Here is a 26,684-nt window from a genome sequence, read left to right on the forward strand (position 1 = left end):
ACTTTATCCTTACTAAATTTAATTAGCATGTAAATGAAATTAACAACTCCAGACTATTTTTACAATTCATATTAAAGTATGAGTCTCAGACCTTCATCAAAATTACTACTTAAAATAAGTATTAACACATTTTTTTCATGAGTTTCTTAGTGCTGTGAATATTAAAGTATTTATTTTTAAATTTAGATTATATAGGAAAGTATTGTTAATACTATTTGTTAATTTTTTTTCTTTAATAAATTGCAGCTGGATATTTGTCACTTCGGATTCTAAAATAATGTCATCATGGCAAGATTTCGAAGAAGAACATGCATCATTTTGTCACTTTTTATTTTATTTATTTGCTCCCTGATGATGGCTTTGAAAACTCTGAGACCTGATAGAGCTGTTTTTGGGGATCCATTTGGACTTGATCTTCTACCAGAACTTCGCCAACACAAAGTACACTTGGAAACTAAGCCTGACATGCCAAACAGTGTCAGGGATGATAGTATAACAAACAGCAAGAATATAAAGAGTGTTGCTGCCAGTAGCCTAAAAATTCCTGTGGTGCCTGAGATAAACATGGAAGAGCTTCCATCCCCTAATTATAATTTTCATGTATTTTACTATAGTTGGTATGGAAATCCACAATTTGATGGTAAATATTTACATTGGAACCACCCCATCTTACCACACTGGGATCCCAAAATTGCTAAAAATTATCCAGAGGGCGACCACATTCCTCCAGATGACATTGGGTCCAACTTTTACCCTGAGTTGGGAACTTACAGCTCCAGAGACCCTTACATCATAGAAACTCACATGAAGCAAATGCGCTCAGCTTCAATTGGTAATGACTTTTTTATTTATTATTTTGATTTGTTTGGGTCAGTCCATTGATAATTAGACCTTAGATCTTGGTAATCATATTCTAGTTTATAAGGCTTCTTGGTGCCTAAAGGTAGCTATGGGGTAGTAGAAAGATTTCTAGATCTAGGTACGGGAAACCTGGGTTTTAATCCCAGTTCTGACAATAACATTGGGCAAATCGTTTAATGTCACTTAAGTTTCTCATGGTACAATGGAAAGAACACTAGATTTGGAATTATAGGAAGGAACCAGGTCAAAATCCAGTGCTGTCAGCTATTTCATTTTAGGCAGATCACTTCGTCTGCCTGGGTCTGAGTCTTTTTATCTGTAAAATCAAGACGTTAGACTAGATAATTTCTAAGTACCCTCTCAACCCTAAATTTCTGATCCTGTGATATCTTATGCAGGGATAGTACTTCCATTACCTACTTTTCAAGGCTTTTGTGATTAAAGCCCTTTATAAACCCTTTAAAGTGTGAATTGCTGTTTGTTGTTGTGACCATAACCCAGGTTGAAATCTTTTGGCTTTTAGTAAGTTTTCTCAAAACCCAGGGAAAACCACCTTTCAGCAGTGCTGTTAATTATACAGGCTTTTCTGTTTCTTTTCCATTTTTTTTCCTTCTGCTGTTTTCATTTTGTCTATTTCAAAAATTATTTAATAGTGCCCTAGGGAAGGTAAGAGTGATAAGTTTCAAATTAGCTAATGCTGCCCTTTTTCACTTGATCTAGTAAGATCAAGTATAGAAAGTTGACAGTAACCAGAAAAAAAAAGTTTTCTAACATAAATTTAAATTGTTCCAATTCAGGTTGCTTCAAGTATTTCTTTTGAATGCATTAGATGCTTTTCAAAGGAATCCTATTGAAAACCTTTTTGCAAAGTAAATAATTGTTCTTTAATTTGTCTGCTATGGAGATCTTAATTTTTACTTCATCATTCTCTAAGATAAAATCCATAAAACTTAGGGATTTACCTTACTTTAAGTGATTGCTTAAGTGGAAAGAGAAACAACTTGGAACTCTTAGAGAAATGGGGGTTCCAAAGTAAAGTAGGAATTATGAGAAGCATTAACCACCTTCCAGGCAGACCCAGCCTACTTAAGTGTTGACCTATCTATCCCAGAACTGTTATAGTATTGTAATATCACCAATTAAATATTTTGAGATGATGAGCATCTATTAAAAACACTTACCTCTTAAAGGAAGCTTTATGAACTCAATATGGGATTTTCCAGGATAAAGTTAGGGAGACCCAGGGAAGTTTATACACTCTTTCTGATTTACCAGCTTGGGAGAGCATGAGTAGTAAATGGTAGACTCCTCACATTCAATACTAAAAATGGCATGGGGAAGTCAGGACTGCTGGGATGTTTAGAAAATGAAAATGATTGAGTTTTTATTTTGAGGAGTTTTTTTGTTGTTTTTGTTGGGGAGCGACAGATGGTGAAGAAATAAGCTTGAGTCCTCTGCAATGTGAAATATGATATTTAACAGGCTTGCAAAGATCTGTGATTTCCCCCACTCTTATTCACCATTACTACTGTGCCTCATGCCTTGGCTTGGCCATTTCAATACCTGGGACATATAGTACTAACTCCATCTCATGTCTACAAGCAATAGCAGCTCGGGGAAGTGAAAGCAATAGATCTAGGTAACTCTTGTTTTGTTATTTTCATGAACAGGACAGCTGGTTCTTCTATGTTTTGAGAGGATCTCATGCTGTTAGAATACTTTGAATACTCTAATGCATATGGCTTAATATTGGAACTTGAATCTGTCTATTCATATTTTACCATTATATAATTATTACTGTCAAAAATACATGATATCAGGATGAAATTTCTATTCACCATGATAATCTGGAGCCTGAACTTTGAGCCCCGTATTAGGGCATAAAGCAGTAAAAATCTTTTGAGTTGTCATAACCTGATATGAAAATAGCAATGTTATGGAGAAACAGAAATGCATCTTGTGGGTTGTTCTTTACTACTTCTTCAATATACACTCTGATAATGTAATTACATCCAGATCTCATTATTAGACTAAATTTTGGGGAAAATAATGGCTAAGTAGCTCTATAATAATGGTTTGTCATAAAGATTTTTAGCATTTTATCACTCAAGCTTTATGTTTTTCATCATTCTAAAATGAAAAAAAAAGTAATTTTTCCCCTTTGTTTTCTGAGCTTTTACATCTCTCCTTGTTGCTTCTAACCAAATAGATAGGAACAAGGGAGGGAGTTTGTCCATTTCAAACCTTAGGTACTAGCAACTGATAGGAAGGGAAATAGGCCAACAGAAACTTAGATAAACCTAAACCTGCTGGTTTTCAGAGGTAGCGGATTTAATACATTCCTGGCCTTCTAGCCTTAGAAGAGATACATTAATGTCTACAAGACATCACGTACACTTTTTTTTTTTTTAATTTGATGCTCTTATTTTCTTAAGCTGGCTGTTTTCAATGACTGCCATATTACAAAGAATTTTCCACATATCCAAATTTAATTCCTTTTAACTTTTTTTTAAAATTTCCCACTTCCTTAACAATATCTTAAGGAAGTTCTTAAGTGATGATGTTTAAATAGCCCTCTACTCTCTCCTGCAAGAACATATTAATTTATATCAGGTTTCTTTTTGGGGTGGGAAAGGGAAAGAAGAAGAGGTGATGTGTTTTGGAATAATTTATAGTGGAGAATCTTTTATAAAAACAAACCAACCTTTTTACAAGGCATAGTTTTTTCTAACATTTTAATCCTTATATAGCACAGGGGTTCTTAACCTGAGATTTGGCAACTTACAGTTTTTAATATTTTGATAACTAATTTGATATAATTGGTGTCCTTTGTAATCCTATGTATATCATATTATGCATTTTAAAACATGATTCTTGAGATGGGGGCCATAGGCCTTACCACACTGCCAAAGCGATCCATGACAACAACAGCAAAATATTGAAAACCCCTAGTTTAGCCACTCATTCTGAAAAGATATTCTTATAATTTAAAAGGACCAAAAAAACCCCGTAGTGTTAAGGCAAGAGAATAAGAAACAAAGGACTTTGTTTTGTATGTATTAACACTGCAAAGGACACAGAACTGGATCAGATGTGGAAAGATTGCTGAGTCTCAGTCTATGGACAAGTTAATTAAAAAATAAAAAAAAATCACTCTTTCCCAGGATCTAACTAATATAATTTTGAAGTACTGTACGTGCTGTGTCATGCAACAGTTAATCTTATTAATTTTGGACAGCACAATTGCTTTGGGGAAAAAATTATTTTCCATGTTACAAAGAGTAGCAGTCATGTAGAACTCATCATTATAGGGCACTTTGGGCTCTGGTTCTTTGTGGCTGTGAGCACTAAGTTGGATTGAGAAAATGCTTAATCTTAATTTGATTTTTATACAAACTAAACTGTGCTTTTTTTCTAGAAGGATTATTATATTTTCATTTTTTGATGAGGAAAAATTTAGGGTTTGTAGATTCATAGGGCCAGTCTGTTGCTTTTAGATAAATGTTTATTGACTAATAGATGGAAGACTTTTTTGTTTTTCCAAAACACGTGAGCATAATTTACTCAAATACTTTGTCTGCAGTGCAGTTATTTCTATCTTAACCATTTCCTAATCTATCATGATTTATCACCAATATAACTATTATGCTGATTAGGATATGATTTGATTTGATATGATATATCTTATTCTCATTTATTTGCTTTGATGTGACATGCTGATTTCCTTTTTCCCCCTGTAAATAATTTAGATATACTGTCAAAATGTAAACATACCTCACCTAATATTAATTGGTCCATGAAAAAGAAACTTTACAGATGGTTAATTAGTTTGCGAATTATGAATAGGATTCCTAGCAGATCAAATTTGAGACTATAAAAGCTTAAATTAGGTCTTTCCTGAGACTTTTTGTAGTGGCAATACTGTTGCCTCTTCCTCTGTCCTAGAGACCCAAGGATTTTTACCAACTTGTCTGTTGATACTGCTCTCCATGGTTATATTTATTCTAATAGAGACCCTGTTTCTTAATAACACGATTATGGACAGAAATGGCAGCAATAGCAGTGACAGTGGAATCTAACCAATAGAGTTGAATTTAGAGAAAGTTCAAGGGTGGGACTGGCACCTCAGGCACACACATTAAAAAACTTTCCAGGCCTCTAAAACATTCAGTATAGCATTTTGATGATTAACTGCCAAATTGATCCATGTTGTCTACCTGTATATTGAACCTTTAAGCTTGACCCTAGACCTTGCTTCTTCCTCAGCCTCCTGGCTTTTGATTCTGGCATTGACCCTATTTTCAGTCCAAATACCACTCCTTAGCTCTGTGTTTCATCTTGTTTAAATATCCTAATTTTTTTTTTTTCTGGCCAGATATTTCTAGTCCCTGCCTATTGCTGCTACATTCCCTTACTTGCCTAAACTAGGGACTCATCGTTCTGAACCATGGAACCTGCCTTACTGCAGCAGCACAGTGGAGTGATGTGAGGTCACTAAGATCCAGATGGTTATTGTTGTTCAGTCATGTACGACTCTTCATGACCCCATGTTCCATAGCATGCAAGCCCTGCCATCCTTCACTGTCTCGCAAAGTCTGTCCAGGTTCATGTTGTTTCCATGATATTATCTATCCATCTCATGCTCTGCTGTCCCCTTTTCCTTTTGCCTTCAATCTTTCCCAACATCAGGGTCTTTTCCAGTGAGTCCCATCTTCTCATTATGTGGCCAAAAGTATTTAAGCTTCAGCTTCAGTTTTGACCTTCTAAATGAATGCTCTGAATTAATTTAAGTATTAACTGATTTGACCTCCTTGTACCTAGGGACTCTCAAAAGTCTTCTCCACTACCACAGTTTAAAAGTATTAATTCTGCAGCACTCAGCTTTCCTTATAGTCCAACTCTCACAGCCCTTCTTTGCTTCTGGAAAAACCAAAACTTTGACTATACCGACCTTTGTCAGTAAGGTGGTATTTCTGCTTTTTGACATGCTGTCCAAATTTGCTATAGCTTTCATTCCAAGGAGCATTTTTTAATTTCATAGCAGCAGTTGCCATCTGCAGTGATCTTTAAGCCCAAGAGTATAAAATCTGACACTGCTTCCATTTCTTCTCTATCTGTTTGCTAGAAAGTGATGGGACCAGTTGCCATGATCTTACTTTTTTGATGTTAATCTTCAAGCCAGATTTTAGATTCTTCTCTTTCACCCTTATTGAGGCTTCTTAATTCCTCTTCACTTTCAACCATCACAGTGGTGTTGTCAATATCTGTTGATATTTCTCCTGGCAACCTTAATTCCAACTTTTGATTCATTTCACATGATGTACTCTGTATATAAGTTAAATAAACAAGGTGACAATATACAGCCTTGCTGTACTCCTTTTGTAATCTTAAACCAATCACTTGTTCCATGTTCGGCTCTAACTGTTGTTTCTTGGCCCAAATACAAGTTCCTCAAGAGACAAGTAAGATGATCTGGTACTCCCATCTTTGAGGACTTGCTATATTTTGTTGTGGTTCACGTAGTCATAGGCTTTAGTGTAGTGATAAAACAGACAAATTTCTGTTTGTTTGTTTGTTTGTTTTCCTGGAACTCCCTTGCTTTCTCTATAATCCAGTAAAAGTTGGCAATTTGGTGCCCAGTTCCTCTGCCTCTTTGAAAACCATTCTGCTCTTCTGGTAATTCTCTATACTGCTGAACCTTGGCTTATAGAATCTTAAACATAGCTTTGCTGGCATGTGAAGTGAGTACAGTTGTTTAGTAATTTGAATATTCCTTGTATTGCCTTTCTGTAGGATTGGGAAGTAAACTGATCGTTTCCAACCCAGTGGCTACTGTTGTATTTTCCAAATTTGCTGCCATATTTAGTGTAACACTTTAACAGCATCATCTTTTAGAGTTTCAGCTCAGCTGGAATTCTGTCACCTCCACTAGCCTTAGTGTTAGCAAATGCTTCCTAAGGACCACTTGACTTCATTCTCTAGGAAGCCTGGCTCTAGATCCAGATGGTCAAATGGTACCTGATTGTCATAGACATTCTTTGAAGTACAAAAGGCCTTGGCTGAAGGATTTTTCAGCAACTGGGGGAGGAGGGGTTGAACCAGTTTTGATTCTAATCTTTAAAGTGCAGTTTTCTTGGATAGAAATATACTTCATTTGATCCTTACATTGAATGGTAATATGAATTTATTATATTGTACTATCACAGAGTTTCTTTCAGCATGAATATAACAAAGGTCAGCTTGATACTGTGCTTTCAAACTTGAAAACTCTGTTTTAACTATATTTCACAATCTTGTGTATTTCTGTCCAAAGTATAGTGGATAAAATATAAGCATCAATGTTACATTGAACTAGTTTAAAATAAATTATTTAAAATTACAATAACTTTAGATTTAATAATTGTCTTACCAAAATAATAGCTCTTTCTTAGCCTGTTCTACCACTTCCTGTGACCCTGAGCAAGCCCTTTAACCTCTCTGGGTATCAGTTACCTCATCTTTAAAATGGAGATAATATTTTACCTACTTGACTGTGGGGGCTGAAAATAATCTCTGGACCATCTTTCCAGCCCCAGTGTCTTTGAATTATTTCCTTGCCATAGAATCATAAAATTATATGTGGAGAATCGGAAGGGGCTTTCAAGGTCATTGATTCCAACTTCCTCTTTTTACACATTAGGAAACACATTAGATGAAATGACTTGTTCATGGTCATGCAAATAGTAAGTGTTAGAGGTAGGGTTACTTTTTCTAAATTCAAGTCTAATGTGCTATCCATTATGTTGTCGCCTTGCTGTTTTTGAAACCCCTTAATTCTTATATCAAGAGGGTTAGAAACGTGCTGTATCATCTTTTGTACTGTCATGTTATGATTCTAGTGTTATCAGTAAGATGCTATTTTTTATTTAATTAGAAAAACTTCAATATTTCTACTTTATAATTTAAAAAAAATTTAACTTTTCTTCTTTGTTTCTTTTGTCCATCATAGTTACTACTTTCAAAAACTACAGCTAGAAATCAGCCTTGGATTACTTGCTAAAATCATTATATCCCTTCTTTCAAAAGGTCAGAATTCTAATTTCTGGACCTAGTGACTTTGAAAACCATGAAATGAAGAGGTAGAAATGGAAAATATAATTAGATGAACTACATTTTCAAGTTTAAATGTCACTTATTAAATGTCACCTAATTTGATGCTGTCCTTAAAGTTCTCTTGTGGAATAATTGGATTTGTAATAAGCTTATATTTATTTATGTTTTTGTTGGGTAAGATATACCGCTGCCTCTCAGGTAAGTTTAAAACACTTTTCACATTGTTGTCTGTGCTATCAGAACTCATAGTCTTCCTGTTTTAAATTTCCTGAAGTGCTCCCAGGCTGGTGCGTGATGCAAGGCAGCATTAAATTGGGCTTTTCAAGGAGTTGACAGTGAAGAGCCACATGCCTTTTTACCTGTCTTTTGGATGCTGATATTCCTTTCAGCATCAAGAGAATGCATTTGATGATATCCCCTCTAGGAGCTTTTCTCCAAAATTTTGTGTGCTCGTTCACAGGGCTTAGCTATCCAATGTTTCAGATTTAATTTCTGAGAGAAACATTAATATGATAAATAGGGGGAAATTGTGCTACTTATGGCTAAATGTCTCTTTGTTGCTTTGCATACAACTTTTCATATATCCACCTATCTCTCAGACCACAACATTCAATCAATCAATTGCTCAATCAACAAGTATTTATTAAGTGCTTACTTTGTGCCTAACACTCTGGCATTGCAAGGACAAAAGCAAGACTTTTCCTTCCCTTGAGGAGTTTATAGCCTGTTAGGAGATATATTTGTATAAATTGGTTATGCAAAATAGATACAAGATGATAATTAGATGAAGAAAGGACTAGCAACTAGGTAGATCAGGTTCATGTTGGAGGTGGCATTTGAACTCAGCTTTGGAGGAAGTAAGATATTTCAAGAGATGTGGTAGGAAGTACATTCCAGGCATGATGGGGCATAGTAGTACAGTGACACAGAAATGGGAAAAAAAAAAAGAGTTCTGATTATGAGAAACAGTAAAAGGCTAAACTGACTAGATTGTAGAGTGCGTGAAGTACACAGTGAGACTGAAGAACAGTCAATTTCTAAGTCTTGTTTTTTTTCAACCTCCACAACATCTCTAGAATGTACCTTCTCCCTACTCACACAGCTGCCACCTTGGTTCAGGCCTTTATAATCTCTCCCCTAGTTATTGCCATAGCCCCTTAATTGGACTCCCTGAGGCCTTTGTCCACTCCAGTCTATCCTACATACTACTACCAAAGTAATTTTCCTTAAGCATAGATCTGACTGTAATTTGCCTACTCACTCAACTCTACTGACTCCCTGTTGTCTCTAGGATAAAATATGTACTCTTTTTATACTCCTTTTTTAAGGCCTACACAACTTGTTCCCCACTTATTTTTTTCAGTCTCATTGGGTATTGTTCAGTTGTTCATGCTCTCTAACATCTAGTCAAACTGACCCTTTTTTTTCCCCCTCCCTCATGTTGCATCTCCTGTCTCTGTACTTTTGACACAGGCTGTTCAGTATTCCTAGTGTAGTTCTGTATTCCTGTCTTCCTTCCTTACCTCTGCCTCATAGAATGAGTCTCTCTCTTTCTTTCAGGGTACAAGCTGGGTACTATCCTCTGCAACAAACCTTTCCTGTTTCCTCAAACTGCTATTGCCTTCCCTCTCTAATTACTTTATGTTTAATAATTTTATGTTTATACTGTGTGTGTGTTTGTGTGTGTGTGTAATGTATACTTCTTGTCTGCCTTCATTAGAAAGTGAGCTCATAATGAAGAGGAATTATTTCATTCTTTGTACTTAGATCTCCAGTGCCTAGCATGATCCCTAGCATATGTAGGTGCTTATTAAATACTTGTTGATTGTGGCTGGGTTGTGAAGTGTTTTAAATGCCACACAAAGGGATTTCTTTTGCATTTGTTAGGAATTTTTTTTTTCCTGAAAAGCTGGTTGAGAAACACTTTTTTTGCTTAATTTTCTCCATTTGTTCAGTCATTCATGCAACAGATACTTATTGATTACCTTTCTGTAAGAGAAGTGTGGGGAGGGTGATAAAAAGGTAAATAAAATATGGCCTTTAAGGAGATTACAATCTAATGGAAGATATAAACTTACAGGAAGCTGCAATTCTAGGCAGAATGCGAGAATTAACATATGGAAGTATAGAATCTCAGAGTTGAAAGAGACACCAAGTTGAGGGTAGACCAAGCTATGTGTGACCAATAATCTCTGTGTAAAGCCTAGAAGCTGTCGTCTTTCCTTCTCTTAAAGGCTTCCAATGATGAGAAACTCACAGCCTCCCAAGACCACCCATTCCATTTCTGGAGAGCTGTTGTGAATGTGGAGATTTTCTTAATATCCCCCAAATCTTTCTCTATAAAATGTACGTATTGCTGTGAAGCAAAAATAACATATCCAGTTTTTCTTCCAAATGACAACCCTGCAAATACTTGAGAACAGTGACCATGCTACCACCTGTCATATTCTTAAAGATAAATATCTCCAGTCCAGCTAATATTCCAGTGGCATGGATTCAAGTTTTCATTTCAGAAGTGGTTTTATGCAGGTAGAGTACAGTGGGACTATCATCCTGACATCAGCTGAGCCCTGTTTTCTGGAATGATAGTCTCTTTATCTTGGACTGTAACATTGCTCACAGTGGCCTTCTTCTCATCAGGCTTCCAACACCATTCTCTGTACCATGCCTCACAGTAGATGACCTCATTTGTTTTTACTGAGAAAACTGAGGCCACCTCTCATAAGCTTCTTCATTTTTTGTTCTCTGTATCTTAAAACTTCTCCCCATTTTTGCGCACATCTTGCTTCCTCTATGACTCTTCCCTTTATTATGTTTGACTCTTATTACTTGAGCCTTTGTCCCATCGAATCTTTTTTGTAACTTGTCCAGTCATTCATATTCTTTCTCTCACTGGCTGCTGGTCTCTTTACCTCTGCCTACATATATTATGCTCAGGTCTTCCCTAGCATTAAAAAGGGATAACACCAACTTTCATTTGTCCCTGATAATCCCTCAAGCTATCATATCTCTTCTGCCTTTTACTGCTAAACTCATTTACACTTACTGCCTCAATTTCCTCATTATACACTTATTCCTCTGTCCTTGGGAATCTAGTCTTCTTATCTTGGGTCTTAATTCCCTGTTAACCATCTTTATTACATGCATTACTATCTGGATATTATTCTTCTTGAGAGAGAAAATCTTTCATTTGTGCTGTTGTGTACACTTGTTCTCTCCTTCATTAGATTATAAATTCTTTGAAAGTAGGGCCAGTGTCATCTATTTTTATATCCTCAGTACTTGACAATTTAGCATAGTGCTTTGTATAGAGTACATTCTCACTGTTTGTTAAATTGAATTACAGATACAAAGTTGAATAATTGTATTTTCTCTGTCATTGATTAACATGATTTTGCTCAGTTCCAAGTACTTATCGTATCCCTGTGATCTTTCTCTTGAACCTAATCTAGCTTAAAAAAAGACTTTTTTGTTCTTTTCTTTTTTTGTAAGCCTCAGCTTTGGTTGTTCAGACATTTTTACAGAAGCATGCCATTCTTTTGTATTCATTTTATTCCTTTTGCTTATCTCCTTTTGGTACACTTTTTTTAAAAACCTGGGTTAGTTGATGGGTTCTCTCTATCTGCATCATTTTCTTTATGTAGCTCCCCATTTTTCTTTGTCATAATCTTTTCCATACATATTATCAGGATATCATTCTAGAAGGTATCCCATTCCCCTTGAGCTGTTATTCCCCAAGGGCCGTTTGAGGGCCTATCCTTTCTCTGAACTCTGACATCTGCTTTCCCCAAAGATAAGGTATCTCTTCTACTATTCCTGTCTCTCCTCATTTTATGAATTATAAATTCTTAAAAAAGTGAGATATTTTCTTCCCAAGGTTTTTGTCATTTCTGTTTTGGCAGCCAGTTCCTTACTGGTCAGAATTGGGTACAAATTAGCAGTTTCTCTCATTACTTATTCCATCTTTTGAAGTATAAAAGTATTTAGATTAACTTTGATGTTTTGATCTAGTATGTTAGGTACATATATTCAGGTACTACACAAGATCCTATCTTGGAGAAGCAGATCCTGCTTATAGTCTAAATCTGTGGGTCTGTTAATATCTTTGTTGATTATCGTCACCATCTTAGTTAATGTACTCATAAATTTTACTTTGGAGTAATAAAAGTGGACTATTATATTCTTTGTCTCATCTTTACTATTACTCATTAAGAGACCCATAGATATATAAGAATATTATATCAGTGTATATCACTACTGTTATTTTATTGGTAATAAGTATTTATTGAACATTAGCTAAACATTATGTAGAATATAAAGGTAGATATAGTCCTTAGTGAACCAGCAAGTCATAAAAATGTAAGAATGTGAATGATTTCATGGGTGTTGTATACTTAGCGTATGATTCCATTATCCTTGCATAACCCATTTGCTATAATTCTACTACTGTTAATGACAGATTTCCCCAAGCTTTAACAAGATGAGGATAGTAATGAGTCTACAGCTTATGGGGGTGGGTAAAAACCATAATATCAATAAGAAAATAGATTAATAAAAGAGGTAGAGAAAGAGACTGTAATTCCTAGAGAAGATAGGTCAGTCGGGGAAGGGAACAATTGGAGAGAAAGGTATTATTTTCAAAGGGAATCAGTGACTTCTGCAGCTAAGATAGTATTTGTGAGTGTCTACCTTTTCCTTGGTGGGGTCCTCACAAATCCAGGGTCTAGTCCTCATCTTCGCAAATTCAGAAAATATGTACCCTGGTGAGCAAATTCTGAGAAACCAATTCATGTAAATCAAACTCACAGTAGGCTGATTTATAAATTAAAATGTTATTAATTTGTATTATATCCATTTGTGTATATTTTGGTTCCCCTACTCTGCTACTACTACTAATTCACATTTATGTAATCTTGGAGGTTCATAAAGTGCTTTCATGATACAACAACACTGTGAGGTGGTAGTGTAATGTAAGGCTGGAAAGGTAGTTAGGTGGTACCATATATAGAGCACTGAGCCTCAAGTCAGGAAGACCTGAGTCCAAATGTGGCCTCAATCATTTACTAGCTTTGTGACCCTAGGCAAGTGACTTAACCTAAAGTGACTATTAACTATTGCCCTTTTTGCATTTATCATTAATATTACATTTTCTAAGATTATGGGATTTTTTTCCTATTTATATTGAGATTTATATCTCCCTAGGGGAATTTGGGAGATCATTGAGTTCTTTAAGATTTGGAAAGCACCTTAGTCTCATTAGCAATATATTTATAAACCCTAAATTCATTGATTATTAGAATTTGAAAGGACTTTTGATATTATCTATTACAGTGCCTTCATTTTATAGATAATAAAATTAAGGTCCTAAGAATTAAAATCCAAAGGCATATTTTATTTACAATGATCAGATTGATTGATTGCTAAACATTTACTAAGTGCCTACTATGTGCCAGGTCCTCTGCTAAGCCCTGACTCAGTCCTAGCTGTCCTCTCTCACATTATCTACAGAAGTGATCTATTTCTTTACATGGCAAATTTCATTCATTTTTTGTTATTGTTATAATTGATTCTTCTTGATTCAATTCTATAGTGTGACATTTATTGATTTTCCAAAATTTTTTGGAGGCGGACCCTATCTGAAGCCTACAGATCTCTTGAGTTACTGTTCCTTTATGAATTGTCATTGATATCTCATTTCAAAGATGTGAGTTCATATATTACTTTGATGACATATTTTATGACAAATAACTTCTCAAGAATATCTAGAGGCAGGTTTATGGTAGAAGCCATTTTTACTGCTATCTCGATACTTCAGTGACTTATGATTTTTGTCAGTGTGGGTTTTTCTTCCATAATACATATTCCAACAACTTCTATATCATAGCAGATGATATGGAGAGTTACTGTGTTAGACACATTTATCCCATTGCATCTAACTAGGTGATGAGCTTCTCCAAACTGAGCTGGTCCTTAGATAACAACTATAGCAGGTCTGTATGCAAAGCCTTTCTACCTCGGTAGGACCTACTAGAGTTTGTGCTCTGTTATCTTAGCCTTTGAGAAATTAGAGTTAGTCACTTCCTTAGCACAATGAACTATATCAGAATAGAATACTGAGGGAAGAATTTTTTAAATTTATTTTTAATATTGACTTTAATAGTTTGATGGAGGGATTAAAATGTTTTAATAGCAGTTAGGTTTGTGGTACTGCAGAGCTTAGGTGGCCTATTGTCCATGAAACATACTCCCTATTGATAATATAAAAAAATAAGAACTTTTGAAATTGAAGTTTAGGTAGAATTATTATCCAAATGTTAAAAAAAATTATTTTCACATGCAACTGGGAAATAAGAAATAAAGGAAATGGGGTATAGAAATCTATCCTGCCCTACAGGAAAATAGAAGGGGAAGGGGATAAGAGAAGGGGGGGGAGAAATAGAAGGGAGGGCAGATTAGGGGAAGGGGTATACAGAATGCATGCCATCTTAGGGTGGGGGAGGGATGAGATGGGGAGAAAATTTGGAACTCAAAATCTTGTGGAAGTGAATGTTGAAAACTAAAAATAAATAAATTTAAAAAAAAAAAGAGTGGCCAACCCTCAAATGACTGAGTATGTAAACTACGTAGGGATTCACTCGATTCTGGGAAAAGTAAGGTAATAACTGGGCAGAGAAGTAGCTTTCAAAAATATTGCCCTTACCAAACTCCTAACCTAGAATCCCTTTTCACTTAGGACAGACTTTCTACTCTTAACAAAGTCAACAGGGAAAGAAATGGAGAATGAATAGCAAAAAAGGGCATGGAACTTCAGGTGTTGAACTGAGAGTAAGAAATCTGAGTTTAATTCACCTCTGCCGTTTAATCCCAGTGTTACCTTGGACAGGTCAGGCTCTCTGGGCCTAAGTTACTCATCTGTACAATAAAGGAGTTGGACTAGATAACCTCTAAGGGTCCTTTTCAGCTTAAAAATCTATAGATCTGTAATGTTTTTTCATCCATAAAATGAAAGTAAAAATACTTTTCCCTACCTTATGGAGTTGTTATAAGCTTCATGTGTGAATGTGTTATACGAAGAACTTTGTAAATTTTAATGTGCTACATACATGCTAGATATTATTACTCATTGATAACTCTTTAATTCCTGCTAATATACCTTATTTTTTCCCTGGGGAAGAAAAATATGTATTTTTATTCATATGTTTAAGTTTTAATGCGAAAAAAGGACTAGATTAATCAGATTAATAGAAATCACAAGAAGGCAGATTTTTTTTAATAAGAGACCATAGATACCATCTAACCTATCTGAGAAATGATATTAGAACCCCAAATGACTTTTACAAGGTCACATAAGTATCAGAGATAGAACTACACCTCAGATCTCCTTATTCAACTTGAGACTGAATGGCCATTTGTCAGTATGTTGTAGAGAAAGTTTCTTCTTTGAATTACCTTTAAGATCACTTACAAGTTTTTGGTTCTGTAACCCCATTGCTGGACATTTTATATCTGCTTTATAGGTCATACAGTCACTGAAGATACCCTCAAGTTGAACTTTTGCTCCTTTGTACCTTTTATGTATATTTGACTCTAAGCAGAACATTGCTTACAGTAATGGTTTATTACATCTTCAAGCATTTTTTTTTTTACCAAAAAAAGGGGGGAATATAATAAGGGGTGCAGTCTTTAGGTAGTGATGACAAATTATAGTATTAACTTTTTATCGCCAGTGTGCTTCTTTAAAAAATTTTTTTTTATTCCAAACTTAACAAACATGAAATAAAGTAAGCATTTCCATGTACATTGTAGAACAAAAGGAGGGGATTATATATGAAATGGTGATCTTTATTATGTAGAGCTTACTTTTCCATTTAAGTATATAGTAAATTCAGCAATTAATTTTCAAAGCTTCCTACTTATCTATGGTTCCTTCTGGCCTTATTTCTATTGTCTCCTCTTTTTTTTGAGGAATGAAGGGATCCTATTCCCAGTACCTCTTCTCTCCTTATCCCTTCATGGTGGGGGGTGAGGGGGGAGCGGTAGAACCTAACATTTGTAACAAATATGTATAGTGAAACAAAACAAATTCCCACATTGGCCATGTCCCAAAATGTATGTCTTATTTGTTTATTCATTCCATTGGTTCTCTGTCAGGAGAGGTATATGGATAGATAAAGCACATACAATGTACGCTTTGCCTTCAGTACTCTCAAATTGTGAAGTCATATTGATCAGAGTTTTTAATCCAATGGAAGTTGTTTTTTTCTTTACAATGTTGTTTCTTATATAAATTTGTCTCCTACCTCTGCTCACTTCACTCTGAATCATTTCATAAAAGTTTTTCCAGGTTTCCATAGGATCTCTTTAATCCATTGCTATGAATTATCAGTAATTAATACTATTTCTTTAAATAATTCACAATTAACTAACTTGTAGATTTATTGTCTATTTAGTTCCTTCTCATTGTATATTAGCATTTCTACCACATGATGAGAGACCTGGGAATAATTGTTTAGCTACTGTCCCCACAAACTGTACTATTTGGGGTCTTTCTTCCTTTTCACTGCCAAGGTCCAAGGAAAGATACACTAATTCAGTTATATTCTCCCTATTTCCACTTCTTTTCTCCTCACTCATTTTTTAATCCTTGACTATCTGGTTATAACTGTTATTCTAATGAAACTGTTCTGTCCAAGGTTACTTGCGACAGAGCCTTTCATATTAAATCCTGTAGCTTTCATTCCTTAGTCTTCTTGGCAGTGTTTGTTTGTTTGTTTGTTTGTTTGTTTTGTTTTATTTTTGTCCCCCACCCTATTTTTCTCCTGCTTTTATGAACACTACTTAGTAGTCATTGCTATTTGATCATTTATTGTCAGCCCCCTAAGCATAGGTATCCCTAAGCCTCTATCCTAGACCCTTTTCACCTCCTTCTATCTATTCTTTCCCTTGGTAATTTCATCAGCATTCAGTGGTTTGATTATCACCTCTGTGGATGACTCCCCAATCTCTATATCCACTTCTGATTTTTGCCTTAAGTTCCTGCACAGCTGTACCTGGATGCCACATTGTCACCTGAATTCATGATATTTCTTCTGCCCATCTTACTTCCTACCATTTAACAGCAAACTCTTGTCTAAATAGTGATTTTGTTTCAATCAGTGTTTATAACGAGAAAGAAAGCCCATGCACAAAATTTACATATTCAAGTAATATATTTAAGATTATTCTTTACAGCTTCTGAAGGACTGGAGATGGGGGATGCTTTAATTGTCCCAAGTCTGCGTCTTGAGATGGTCTTCCAGTAGCTCTGTAGATGGATGTTTGCGGTATCAGATCAAGTTATTGGAGTGAGGCAATAAAGATGGCTCCTGACTTTTCCTTTTTTAACACATGGACCCTATATTTGATGTATATTAAAGAAGCTTTACCAGTATTCTGTGCTTCCCAGGGCTTCTCAGTGAGCACTTGGTTAGAAAGGAACTAATTTGTTTCTTCTTTTGTCAAATCTACTTTTTAAAATCTTTGAGCATTGTATTGATTAGGGAAGTTGGGAAAGATGAAGGAGAGAGAAGAGGAAGTGAAGACAGAGTCTAACAGCCAGTGGCCAACTGTTAATTTATCATGCCTTCTTTCATACATCATTATCAACTCCAAGAAACTTTTCACAGAGCCCATAACTTTCTTCACAAAGATTGAGATACCAAAGGACAAAAGTGCTCTTAGATTTATGGCATTAAATTCTAACGCTAAATCTTAATTGTCAATGACTATGGTAATCTACTGTTCGATAAACCCAAAGACAAATAAGAGCCAGTCTCCTGTTTTTAAAGTATTCTGTAGTTCAGTAAACAGGTTAACATTTATTCAGAGGATTTCATTCAGTCACATATTGGAGGAACATCAATGAAAAGAACCAGTAGTGGGTCATTTCCTGAGGGCTACAATAGGCCCTACAGCACTATATCAAATTTGTTTAAAATGATATTAAGGTACCCTTATATAGAATTGGACTTAAAATCAAAGGACTTGAGTTTGAATCCTAGTTACTACCAGTGATGCCTTTGGCAGGTTAGTCTCCCTTTATAGGTGTCAGTTTCCTTATCTGTAAAATGGAAGGATTAAATGGTCTGTAAGGTCTGTATAAAACAAGCAGGCAATCAGTAAGTATTACTAAGCATCTACTATATGCCAGGTGTAAGAGATACACATATAACATTCCCTACGTAAGCATCTTTTTCTATAAATCCTCCCCTCCTACAATCTTCCCTATTTGTGGGGAGGGCACTGTCATCCTTCTGTTCACCCAGGTTCATCACTGAACAGTCATCCTTAATTCTTTCCTCTGCCTCAATGTTTCTCCCACCTCATCCTCACCCTCTGTGATGTTTTACCTGATGTCACCAGTTGTTAATGCTCCTTCCTCAAATTACTGTACATTTATTCATATGGGGGTGTGCGTGTGTGTGTGTGTGTGTGTGTATTCATTCCATCTCCCTAGTAGAGTTAAAATTCCTTGAGTAGAAAGAGGTTGCTTCTTTTTAGTCTTTATATCTCCAGTGTGTAGAATAATATTTTACACATAACGGGCACTTAAATATTTGTTAACTTCTGAACAGGATGGTAACTTTCTTTTTTTCCCTTCTTTTTCTTCCTTTTTTAAAAATTATTTGTAGTTTTCAACAATCACTTCCATTAGCTTTTGAATTTTAAATTTTCTCCCCACCCTTCTTGCCTCCCTCCACAAGATGGCATGTAATCTGATATAGGCTCTTACATATACATTCCTATTAAACATGTTTTCACATTAGTCATGTTGTAAAGAAGAATTAGAAGCAATAGAAGGAACCACAAGAAAGAAGAAACAAAACAAAACAAGATAAAAAAAGAGCAAATAGTGTGCTTCAATCTGTATTCAAACTCCATAGTACTTTCTCTACATGTGGATAGCATTTTTTATCATGAGACTTTTGGAGATGTCTTAGATCCTTGCATTGCTGAGAAGAGCCAAATCTATCAAAGTTAGTCATCGTATAACGTGGCTATTACTGTGTACAATGTTCTCCTGGTGCTGCTCATTTCACTCAGCATCAATTCATACAAGTCTTGCCAGGTTTTTCTGAAGTCTGCCTGTTCATCATTTCTTATAGCACAATATGTAATTCCATTACATTCATATACCACAACTTGTTCAGCCATTCCCCAATTGATGGGCATTCACTCAATTTCAATTATTTGCCTCCACAGAAAGAGCTGCTATAAATATTTTTGTATATGTGGGTCGCTTTCCAATTTTACAATCTCTTTGGGATACAGCCCTAGAAGTGCTGTTGCTGGGTCAAAGTCTGTGCACATTTTTATAGCCCTTTGGGCATAGTTCCAAATTGCTCTCCAGAATGGTTGGATCAGTTCACAGCTCCACCAACAATGCATTACTGTTCCAATTTTCCCACATCTTCTTCAACATTTATCATTTTCCTGTTTTGTCGTGTTAGCCAATCTGATAGATGTGATGTGGTACCTCAGAGTTGTTTTGATTTGCATTTCTCTAATCAGTAGATTTAGAGCATTTTTCATATGACTATATTCATCTGAAAACTGCCTATTCATCTCCTTTGATCATTTATCAGTTGGGGAATGACTTGTATTCTTATAAATTCGACTTAGTTCTCTCTATATTTTAGAAATGAGGCCCTCATCAGAGGCACTGGTTGTAAAAATTCTTTCCCAATTTTCTGCTTCCCTCCTTATCTTACTTGCATTGACTTTGTGCAAAAACACAATTTAATGGACAATTTAATGTAATCAAAATTATCCATTTTGTATTTCATAATGTTCTCTATCTCTTGTTTGGTCATAAATTCTTCTGTTCTCCATGTATTTGACAGGTAAACTATTCCTTGTGGTCCCAGTTTGCTTATAGTATCAGCCTTTATATCTAAATCATAACCCATTTTGACTTTATTTTGGTATAGGGTATAAGATGTTGGTCTATGCCTAGTTTCTGCCATACTCTTTTCCAGTTTTTCCAGCAGTTTTTGTCAAATAGTGAGTTCTTATACCAGGAGCTGGGGTCTTTGGGTTTATCGAACAGTAGATTACTATAGTCATTGACTACTGTGTCTTACATACTCAACCTATTCCACTGATCCACCACTCTATTTCTTAGCCAGTACCAAGCAGTGTTGATGATTGCTGCTTTATAATGCAATTTAAGATCTGGTATGGCTAGGCCACCTTCTCCTGCATTTCTTTTCATTAGTTCCCTTGATATTCTGGACCTTTTGTTCTTCCAAATGAATCTTGTTATTATTTTTCATAGCTCTATAAAATAATTTTTTGGTAGTTTGATTGGTATGGCACTGAATAAGTAAATTAGCTTAGGTAGAACTGTCATTTTTATTATATGTATTCAAATTTTCTGTTGAGCTCTGGTCTTTTCATCAGAAGGTTTGGAAGTTCCTTATTTCATTGAATGTCCATCTCCTCCCCTGAAAGATCATGAACATTTTTGCTGTGTAGTTGATCCTTGGTTGTAATGCAAGCTCCTTTGCCTTATGGAGTATTGTATTCCACACCCTACGATCTTTTAATGTAGAAGCTGCAAGGTCCTGCATAATCCTGACTGTGGTTCCATGATATTTCAATTGTTTTTCTGGCTGCTTGCAGTATTTTCTCTTTGACCTGGTAATTTCGGAATTTGGCTACTATATTCCTTGGAATTTTCAACTTAGGATCTCTTTCAGGAGGTGATTGGTTTCGATGACTATTTTACCCTCTGGTTGTAGAACCTCAGGGGAGTTTTCTTTGATGATTTCCTAAAAGATGCTGTCCAGGCTCCTTTTTTTATCATGGTTTTCAGATAGTCCGATAATTTTTAAATTCTCTCTCCTGGATCTATTTTCCAGGTCAGTTGTTTTTCCAATGAGATATTTCACATTTTTTTCTAATTTTTCATTCTTTTGGATTTGTTTTACAGTGTCTTGATTTCTCATAAAGTCACTAGCTTCCAATTGCTCTATTCTAATTTTTAAGGAAGTATTTTCTTCAGAAATCTTTTGGACTTCCTTTTCCATTTGACCAGTTTTGCTTTTTAGGGTATTTTTCTCCTCATTGGCTTTTTGGACTTCTTTTGCCATTTGGGTTAGGCTATTTTTTAAGGTGTTATTTTCTTCAGTATTTTTTTGGGTCTCCTTTAGCAAGCTGTTGACTTGTTTTTCATGATTTTCTTGCATCACTCTCAGTTTTTCCTCTACTTCTCTTACTTGCTTCTCAAAATCCCTTTTGAGCTCTTCCAAGGCCTGGGACTGATTCATATTTTTCTTGGAGGCTTTGGATGTAGGAGCTTTGGCTTTGTTGTCTTTTTCTGGTTGTATGTTTTGATCTTCTTTGTCACCAAAATAAGATAATATAGTCTTGACTCTTTTTGCGCTGCTTACTCATGATCCCGGCCAATTACTTGAGTTTTAAACTCTTTGTTAAGGTAAGAGTCTGCTTTCAATGTGGAGAATGTACTGTCCCAAGCTTTGGGGGCTTGTACAGTTGCTTTCAGAGATACTTCTAGGGACCTGAAAATTATCAGTTCTATCAGGGTGTTATGATAAGAGGCGAGGTGTTTTCTCTCCACTGCCACAACAAGCTCCACCACGACAGCACTCCTTCTCGCCCCACGACTGCCCCTAAGAACTGTGACCCAGATCCAAGCATGTGCAAAGCAACAGATTCCTGCCTCAACACTGGCAAAGAGATCCCGGGAATCCCCCTCTAATCAGCCACTTGATTCCCCCTCAGTCTGTGGGCTTAGGAAAAAGCCACGGCCCCAGACCGCACGCAAGACTTGCGGCTGAGACCTAGCTCCTCTTTCACCACAGTCACAGACTTTTCCCACTGACCTTCTAAGTTGTCTCTGGCGTCCGTGGGTTGAGAAGTCTAGAAACCTCCACAGCTGCCCGTGATTCAGTTCTCTGAGGCCTGCTCTAGGCTCGATGTGGCCTGCGTGCCCACACCAAACTGTGCTCCTCTCCTTGCCTGGTGCGTTCTACCTTTCTGATCAACCATCCAGGTTGTCTTGGGCTGGAAATTTGGTTCGTTCTGTCTTTTTGTGGGTTCTGCTGCTTTAGAATTTGTTTAGAGCCATTTTTTATAGGTATTTGTAGGGGTTTGGGGGAGAGCTCAAGCAAGTCACTGCTTTCCCTCTGCCATCTTGGCTTCACCCCCGTTGTATTTTTTAAGGACCTGTTTTCTACAGTTAATTTTTGTTCTTCCTTTTCCAAGCTATTGACTCTCTCTTGCATACCTTTCATTTCTTTTCCCAATTTTTCTTCTACCTTTCTTATTTGATTTTTAATATCCTTCTTCAGCTCTTCCAAGAAGACTTTTTGGGCTTCAGACCAGTTCATATTCCCTTTTGAGGTTTCAGTTGTCCTGACAATGTTGACAATGTTGTCCTCTTCTGAATTTCTGCCTTGATCTTCCCTGTCCCCATAATAAGAATCCATGGTAATTATATGTTTCTTTTTGCTTGTTGTGCTTATTTCCTGACTTTAAAAAAAAAAATTCCTCCTGGAGAGCAGGGACCACTGACCCAAGTTTCTTGTGCAGGGGGCCAAGGCCTGGTCACTGGCTTTATGTGCTGGGGCCTCAGGTACTGGCAGTTTGAGGCTGTAGGGTTCTGGTGGCTTACCTGGTATTGGGCTGGAATCAACAACACTGGAGCTCTAGGGGTAGAGGTGGGGAATCTTGCTCCTGGAGGATGCCTGCTCACCCAGGCTTTGCACTACTTTCTTTGGCTTCTGCTTGCTCAGGCATTGCACAGGGATGTTTCCCTGCTGCAGGATGTCTCTTAGCCTGGAGTTTCCCTCTTGGAGTTGTGCTTCCTAGAGTTATGCTGAGGCACCAGGAAACTTGGCTGCAATAGAACTCAGTTTTCCGAGCTGGTTTCCACCAGTTCCCCTGCCCTTACTGAGGCACTCAGGGTTCCTGGTGTTGGTACTTGCCTGCTCCACCACTCTGGGCTTCAGGATCTCCCCCTGGTATGCTGAGGTGGAGCTTTCTGCTAGCTTGCTGGGTGGGACACCTCCCATTCTGTACTGCCCCTCCTCCACCAAAACAAGGGAGTCCTTTCCTGTTAATCCCTCAAGCTTCCTGGGCTACAAGACTGCTGCACCCTGTCTTTCTGCTGTTTTTGCTCTTCCAGGATTTTTCCTAGAGCTAAATTCTGGGTTTTCAGAGGTCAGTGAGAGAGGGTCAGAGCAACTTACTTCTTACTCCACCATCTTGGTTCCTGAAGCGAAACCTCAAGATGCTAACTTTCAACAGCACTATCTGCCCTTTGATAGCAAGCACAGTGATTTATGGGGGTTTCTTCCTGTCTTTCAGATCATCTAGCATAGTTAATTGCACTTGGTAAATATTTTACTGAGTTGTTGGTTAAGAGATAATAAAAACATAGTAAACATTGCTTCTCATTAGTGAAGTTTAACCTCACTGGGAAGAAGGATAAAATGACCTCTAGGGCTAAAATTGATTCGTGAGTGTGATAACCTATAGCATATAGGGTATTGTTATATATATCTCCAGTCTCTAATTATGTTAAAATTAGAGAAGCTAGAGATATGTTACCTTAACCCCAAGACTTCATTCTATTTTTCCCTTAGAAATTTTATGCCAAGGAATTTTTTTCTAACTCTTAGGATCTAAGAAAATTTTACAGCACTTCAGTACAATAGCAAATCACTAAATTTCACTAGAATTGTAAAGTAGCCAAGGGAGCTAATTAGCAAGTGAATACAATTAAAATAGATTGCATAAGGTCTAGAAAAAGCTATTTCTCAATCTCAGACCAAATAAAAGTTTTATAAGAATGTAGACAGTATATTCCCAGATTTCATAGGAATTTGTTCATTTTTAGTGAAAAAGGTTGAATCTTTGAAAAACATTAAATATACTGTTATAAAAAAGAAACAGAGGAAATGTTTCTTTTTTTCCCATTATTGATAAATGTGAGCATGTCCAAAGGAGAGCAATGAGGAAGGGGAAGGGACTTGTCAACTATGCTGTATCAGGATTTGTTAAAGGATCTGGGAACGTATGACCTGGAAAAGAGAAGGTTTAGGAAGGATGTGATGAGTGATGACTGTCTTCAGTCTTAAGGACTTAAAGGATTGTCATACAGAAAAAGAACTCTGCCTGGCTTGGCTTCAGTGTATAGAACTAAGAATAATGAGTAGAATTTGCAGAGGCAGATTTCAGCTCTGGATGTGGGGGGGGGGGGAAATCTTCCTAACTATCTTCTTACTATCCTGTCTAAAAGAAGGGGATCTCAAAGAAAAATGGAGAAGGTATATAAGTAGACTCTGACCTCTGACCCTCAGGGGTGCCATAGGGAAGGTTCATGTTCAGGCATGTGTTTGATTAGATGACCTCTGAGGTCTCTTCCAATTTTTCAAAGGCTATAGCCATATAATTCAGACTTAATTTCTAATAAGGCATTTTATGTGATCCTTTGATATGTTTATGTTTATTTTCTTTGAGTTTCTTTGTGGTACCTCAGAGTTGTTTTTTTGCATTTCTCTGACCAATAGTGATTTTAAAGCATTTTTTTTCATATGACTATAGATTGCTGTGATTATTTCTTCTGGAATTGCCTGTTCATATCCTTTGACCATTTATAAATTGGGAAAGGACTCGAGGTCTTATAAATTTGACTCAGTCTTCTATATATTTGGGAATTAGAGACTTTATCAGAGAAACTTGTGAACATTAGTTTCCGAGTTTCCTGCTTTTTTTCTAATCTTGGCTACATTAATTTTGTTTCTGTAAAAACTTTTTATTTAAATTAATCAAAATTATTCTATATCCTGTGATCCTGTCTATTTCTTATTTTTTGGTCACAAATCCTTCACTTATCCTTAGATATGAAAGATCAATTTTTCTATGCTCCACTAATTTTCTTATGATATCAATGTTTATGTCTAAATCATGTACCTAGACCTTGTCTTGGCATATGGTATGGGATATTGTTCTATTTCAAACTGCTTTCCAGTTTTCCCAGCAATTTTTAGATTAATTTATCTATTTTTAGTTTTCAACTCTTTTATAAGATTTTGAATGCTAAATTTTCCCCCTCTCTCTCTCTTCATCCCTCCCCAAAATGGCATACAGTCTGATATGGGCTATACATGTATAATCATATTAAACATATTTGCACATTAGTCATGCTGTGAAAGAAGAATCAGAACAAAAGGGAAAAATCACAAGAAAGAAAAAACAAACAAAAAAAGAGAAAACAGTATGCTTGGATCTTCATTCAGATTCCATGAATCTCTCTCTGCATGTGGATAGCATTTTCCATCATGAGTCTTGGAATTGTCTTAGATCGTTGTGTTACTGAGAAGAGCTAGGTCTGTTGAAGTTAGTCATTGCCCAGTATTGCTGTTACTGTATAAAATGTTCTCCTCGTTCTACTCACTTCACTCAGCATCAGTTCATGTAAGTCTTTCCAGGTTTTTTCTGAAATCCACCTGCTCATCATTTCTTATGGAACAATAGTATTCCATTACATTCATATATCAAAACTTGTTAGCCATTTCCCAATTGATGGGCATTCCCTCAATTTCCAATTTTTGGCCATCACAAAAAGACCTACTATAAATATTTTTGTACATGTGGGTCCTTTTACTATTTTTATGATCTCTTTGGGATGCAGACCTAGTAGTGGTGTTGCTGGATATTGGTATGCAGAGTTTTATAGCTCTTTGGTCATAGTTCCAAATTGCTCTCCAGAATGGTTGGATCAGTTCACAACTCCACCAACAATGCATTACTGTTCCAGTTTTCCCACATTTTCTCCAACATTTATCATTTTCCTGTTTTGTCATGTTGGCCAATCTGATAGGTATGATGTGGTAACTTGTTGTTTTGATTTTCATTTCTCTAATCAATTGTGATTTAGAGCATATTTTCATATGACTAGAGATAGCTTTAATTTTTTCATCTGAACACTGCCTGTTCATGTCCTTTGACCATTTATCAATTGGGAAATGACTTGTGTTCTTATAAATTTGACTCAGTTCTCTATATTAGAAATGAAGTCTTTATCAGAGACACTGGATGTAAAAATTGTTCCCCAACTTTCTGCTTCCCTTCTTATCTTATTTGCATTGGTTTTGTGCAGAAACTTTTCAATTTAATGTAATCAAAATTATCCATTTTGTATTTCATAATGTTCTGTATCTTCTTTGGTCATAAATTCTTCCCTTCTCCATAGATTTGACAGGTAAATTATTCCTTGCTCTTCTAATTTGCTTATAGTCTCACCCTTTATGTCTAAATCATGTTCCCATTTTGACCTTGTCTTGGTATACGGCATAAGATGCGCTGTGCCTTTCTATGGCTTTCTGCCATACTGTTTTCCAGTTTTCCCAACAGTTTTTATTAAATAATGAGTTCTTATCCCAGAAGCTGGAGTCTTTGGTTTTTTGAAACAGTAAATTACTATAGTCACTGACTACTGGGTCTTACATATCAAATGTGTTCCACTGATTCATCGCTCTATTTCTTAGCCAGTACCAAGTGGTTGTGATGATTTCTGCTTTATAATACAGTTTTAGATCTGGTGGGTTACTTTCCCTTGCATTTCTTTTGATTATTTCCCTTGATATTCTGGACCTTTTGTTCTTCCAGATGAATTTTATTATTATTTTATCTAGCTCTATGAAATAATTTTTTGGTTATTT

The 26,684-nt window shown here is 36.1% G+C and overlaps 1 protein-coding gene across 2 annotated transcripts in view; it reads left to right on the plus strand.

Moving 5' to 3' along the window:
* The window catches only part of MANEA (mannosidase endo-alpha), a 90,921-nt gene that overhangs the window by 30,804 nt on the left and 33,433 nt on the right, over positions 1-26,684 (plus strand). For both annotated transcript variants that reach the window (XM_027854560.1, XM_027854552.1), the window contains one exon: positions 247-832. In XM_027854560.1, the coding sequence (XP_027710361.1) occupies positions 286-832 (547 nt within the window). In that variant the 5' untranslated portion in view covers positions 247-285. The remainder of the gene's footprint in view (positions 1-246; positions 833-26,684) is intronic.

The sequence above is a fragment of the Vombatus ursinus genome, unplaced genomic scaffold (assembly GCF_900497805.2).
Source record: "Vombatus ursinus unplaced genomic scaffold, bare-nosed wombat genome assembly UNPS02000582.1, whole genome shotgun sequence".
NCBI lineage: Eukaryota > Metazoa > Chordata > Mammalia > Diprotodontia > Vombatidae > Vombatus > Vombatus ursinus.